Source organism: Arachis ipaensis, chromosome B05 (assembly GCF_000816755.2).
Source record: "Arachis ipaensis cultivar K30076 chromosome B05, Araip1.1, whole genome shotgun sequence".
Taxonomy (NCBI): domain Eukaryota; kingdom Viridiplantae; phylum Streptophyta; class Magnoliopsida; order Fabales; family Fabaceae; genus Arachis; species Arachis ipaensis.
This window is the reverse complement of record NC_029789.2, coordinates 121,741,762-121,745,139: the sequence shown is the minus strand read 5'-3', so window position 1 is coordinate 121,745,139 and position 3,378 is coordinate 121,741,762. Positions and strand designations below refer to the sequence as shown.

The following is a 3,378-nucleotide window of genomic DNA, read 5'->3' as shown; positions in this document are numbered from 1 at the left end:
TTAAATTAATAACCAAGAATAATAAATTTTAATAATTTTTTATTATTTCTCAATTTATAATACTTAATTTAGTCCTTAGACAGAAAGAAAAATTTATGACAAATAAGAACCATAAGAAAAGATGTTGAGTGTATTTTTGTTTTATTTTAATTTTTGCTTGTTTAAGTATAAGGTCAGTTTGAATTGGTTTTTAAAAAAAAACTTAATTTTTTCATTTTTTGAAAAAAAAAAATTTACCAGACAAAAATTATTTTCCAGTTGGATAGATTTTTTAAAAAAAATTTTAAGTATTAAAAAAATCTTTTGTTTTTATTTTTTTTTTAAGACGTATCCAAATAAATTTTAAATTAAACAAAAATACTTTATTTAAAAAAAATATATTTTTTTCACTAAAAAAACCAATCCAAACTAGCAAATAGTCTCTTGTTTACTTCATGGAGCATCCCAACCTTTGCTTGTTAATGAGAAAAGCGACATAAAAAGAGTGAAAAGATAAACAAGATAGATATCGTTGTGTGGAATAGAAATACTTGTCCTTTTATAGATGAGAAAAGAATTTCTTCTAGTTCTACTATGAATAATTCACCTTAAAAAAGAAATAGAAAATAGCAAACTAAAATGTTTAATTCAACATTATTGCCCTTTCACATAACATGATACGACTTTGCATTTACAACTTCTAAACATTTCATTATGGAAATGGAAGAAGTTTGAACTGAATTTAATTAAAGCTGCTAAGCATGCAAAAGGAAACACATAAAAGTATTTGAATGCAAGATTTTAACAAATAAAAAATGAAGAAATATCTCCTCTAACCTTGCCATGAGTCATTTCCATTTTGCATCTCCCTTCACCATAGGCTGCAGACAGACATCTCGATAAACAGGTTCATTTGCAACTTCAATGTCCTACATCCAATCAACCCTTCTTCTTTGTTTGTTGCAGCAATTTAGTATTTGTCCAATTAAAAGTGGTCACAGAATCGGCATGTTCAACGCTTGCAAGACATCCTTAAACTCAAAATCATGTGTTTCTTTGTTGAACCTCTCAACCAGTTTGTACCTCACATCATTCAAATAGAAAGACTGAACAGTTTCTATTAGCCATTCCGCCTCAGAGTCGGTCAGCTTGCTGGTAAACACAACATCCCCACGGATAAGCACCAAGTCCTTGGTCTCAGCAAATTCTTTGTAAAAGGTCACAGTAAAGTAGGGGGCTGCTTGTGTTCCCCTGGCCTTGTAATCTTCAAGACCCGTAAAAAGAATGTGTGGCATCTGCACTGCAAGAAAAGAATGAATATGCATCTCAAAATCAAATTGGAAGAAGAGAAGCAATAGAGACAACAAAACAAATAAATCGTTTGCATCAACATAGCTGAACTGAACGGTATATTCACGTTTCCATTAGCTATCTGAATAGATTGAGCTTATAGAATTTCTACTAGTAACCTAGATTTTTAGGATATACATAAGCGTCCAAGGTCAGTGTTTATCCTATGTATCAAGGTGAGACTCTCTTAAAAAATCATCAAAGATTTGTAACACAGTTTTAATTCACAAGTATTAATTAAATTTAGACTAAATGATAAGCTAGATAAAGTTTTTAACAAACCTTGAACAAACATTGTCGTATAACCGCTTCCTCTCCACACAGGAATGACAAAATATCGGCTGCCGAGGATAAATAAAGCTGAGGTGAGAACATGAATTCTGGAATGGTACAAATATCGTGATACATATCTTAATAACTACCATAATAATAATTAAAAAGAAAAAATAATACCATTCTGAAGCTCTATGCTCCAGCAGGTTATAAAGTTTTGCTTTCATGGATGCTCCAATATGACCTCTTCCCAAGTGATACTGAAATAAAACAAGCCAAATCATATTATCATAAATAAATAAACAAAACTCTTTAAAGGAGACATAAATTGTTACACAACATAATAGCTTTATGATGAATTGCATTCCATGATTCCATCAAAGCTAAGAAAAGCTAACTCAAGCTATTCAACATATCACATTAGGCACAAGCAAAAGCATTTTTTTTACCAAGTTCCACAAATTCCAGTGAAAAGAATAAGGAAAAAAAAACAAATATAGTAAAAGCAAACAGCAAAGACAAACAAGAGGATTTTGAGTTTAATCTGATCCTTATCTTAATGCATATAAGTCCATAAAGGAATGAACAAAGAACTATTTGATGCATGCTAATTGAGTAATGAGTAGCCCGAAAATGAAAGACTTGCATCATCCCAAATAGAAGCAATATCATCAGGGTAGCGGTCCTTCAATCTTTCAACATCTACAACGGAATCCAAGGGCTTTGGCTGCAAAGGAGTGAACCCACTGGCGAACTTTGACGTCCTGTAAAACCCAGCCGAACCCCATTTCCGGAAATCTCCCGGAATCTCCGGCTGCTGCGATTTCTGGGTAGTTGCTGCAAAGAAAGGGCGTTTAAGCAGAAACGAGCTTCTGGCCTTGGACAAAGAAGCTATGGTCCTTGAGATTGTTGAAGATACCCTTTGCATCGTAGACTTCAGAAATGAGAAAAAGGAACAAATTTGACGATTGAATGAATCAGTGACAGTGTTTTGTTTTCAGTGGTTAAGCTTGAAAATTTTAGTAGAAGCGATGGTTATGATTTATGAACTTAACTTGGTAAGAGGCCTAGATCTTGTGATGAGTTCATTAAATTTGTTGAACAAATTTACAAAACAAAACGTTTTTAGACTTTATTTTGGGCCTATATCCAAGTTAGCCCCACATTGACCAAAATCTGGACCAAAGATTAGTTATGACAACCAAAACATCACCAATAATACTAAATTACGGTAAAGTATAATTTTTTGTCCTTAAAATTTGATAATAATTTCAAAAATATTTTTAAATTTGTTTTTTGTTTCATTTTTTTTAAATTTTTTATTTGTATCAAATATACTTTCGACAAATTTTTAAAATATTTAAGACCAATCCAATAATAATACATGATAATTGTTTGATTTGTTTGTATTAAAGGTTGTTCTTATATAATTATTATTCAATTGGTTCTAAATTTTTTAAAAAATTAGCTATCAAAAGCATATTTGATGCAAATAAAAAATTTGCTTGGATGTATAGCAGATCTGCTAAGTTTATACTGTGATAAAAACATTAGAATTAACAGAATGTTTTGTTAAATAAAATAAATATGCCAATCACTTAATTGAATATTTTATTTTGTTTAACAAAATATTCTATTAATTCCTACCTTTTTACATAGTAAGGATTTAGTTACAAAATTTTATATGGTATAAGATCTCAATTGAAAAGACAAAAATATAGAAACCTAATTAAAAATTTAGTAAAACTACAAGAATCCACAAAATAATTAAATCGT

At 30.3% G+C, this 3,378-nt stretch overlaps 1 protein-coding gene across 1 annotated transcript; it reads right to left on the bottom strand.

The window, feature by feature from the left end:
- On the bottom strand, positions 605–2,655 carry LOC107643960. Its single transcript, XM_016347718.2, has 4 exons — positions 2,249–2,655; positions 1,783–1,862; positions 1,612–1,670; positions 605–1,279 (listed from the first exon to the last, which is right to left on the bottom strand). The coding sequence occupies exons 1-4, from the start codon at positions 2,528–2,530 to the stop codon at positions 975–977; spliced, it is 726 nt and encodes a 241-aa protein (XP_016203204.1). The 5' UTR covers positions 2,531–2,655; the 3' UTR covers positions 605–974.

What these genes read in the sequence shown, in the direction of transcription:
- LOC107643960 (XM_016347718.2), bottom strand. Translation starts at nt 2,530, where the DNA reads ATGCAAAGGGTATCTTCAACAATCTCAAGGACCATAGCTTCTTTGTCC. An exon ending in TTGCTTCTATTTGGGATGAT is followed by an intron (nt 1,863 to 2,248) that starts GCAAGTCTTTCA and finishes GTTTTATTTCAG; the next exon opens with TATCACTTGGGAAGAGGTCA. An exon ending in GAGCATAGAGCTTCAGAATG is followed by an intron (nt 1,671 to 1,782) that starts GTATTATTTTTT and finishes TATCCTCGGCAG; the next exon opens with CCGATATTTTGTCATTCCTG.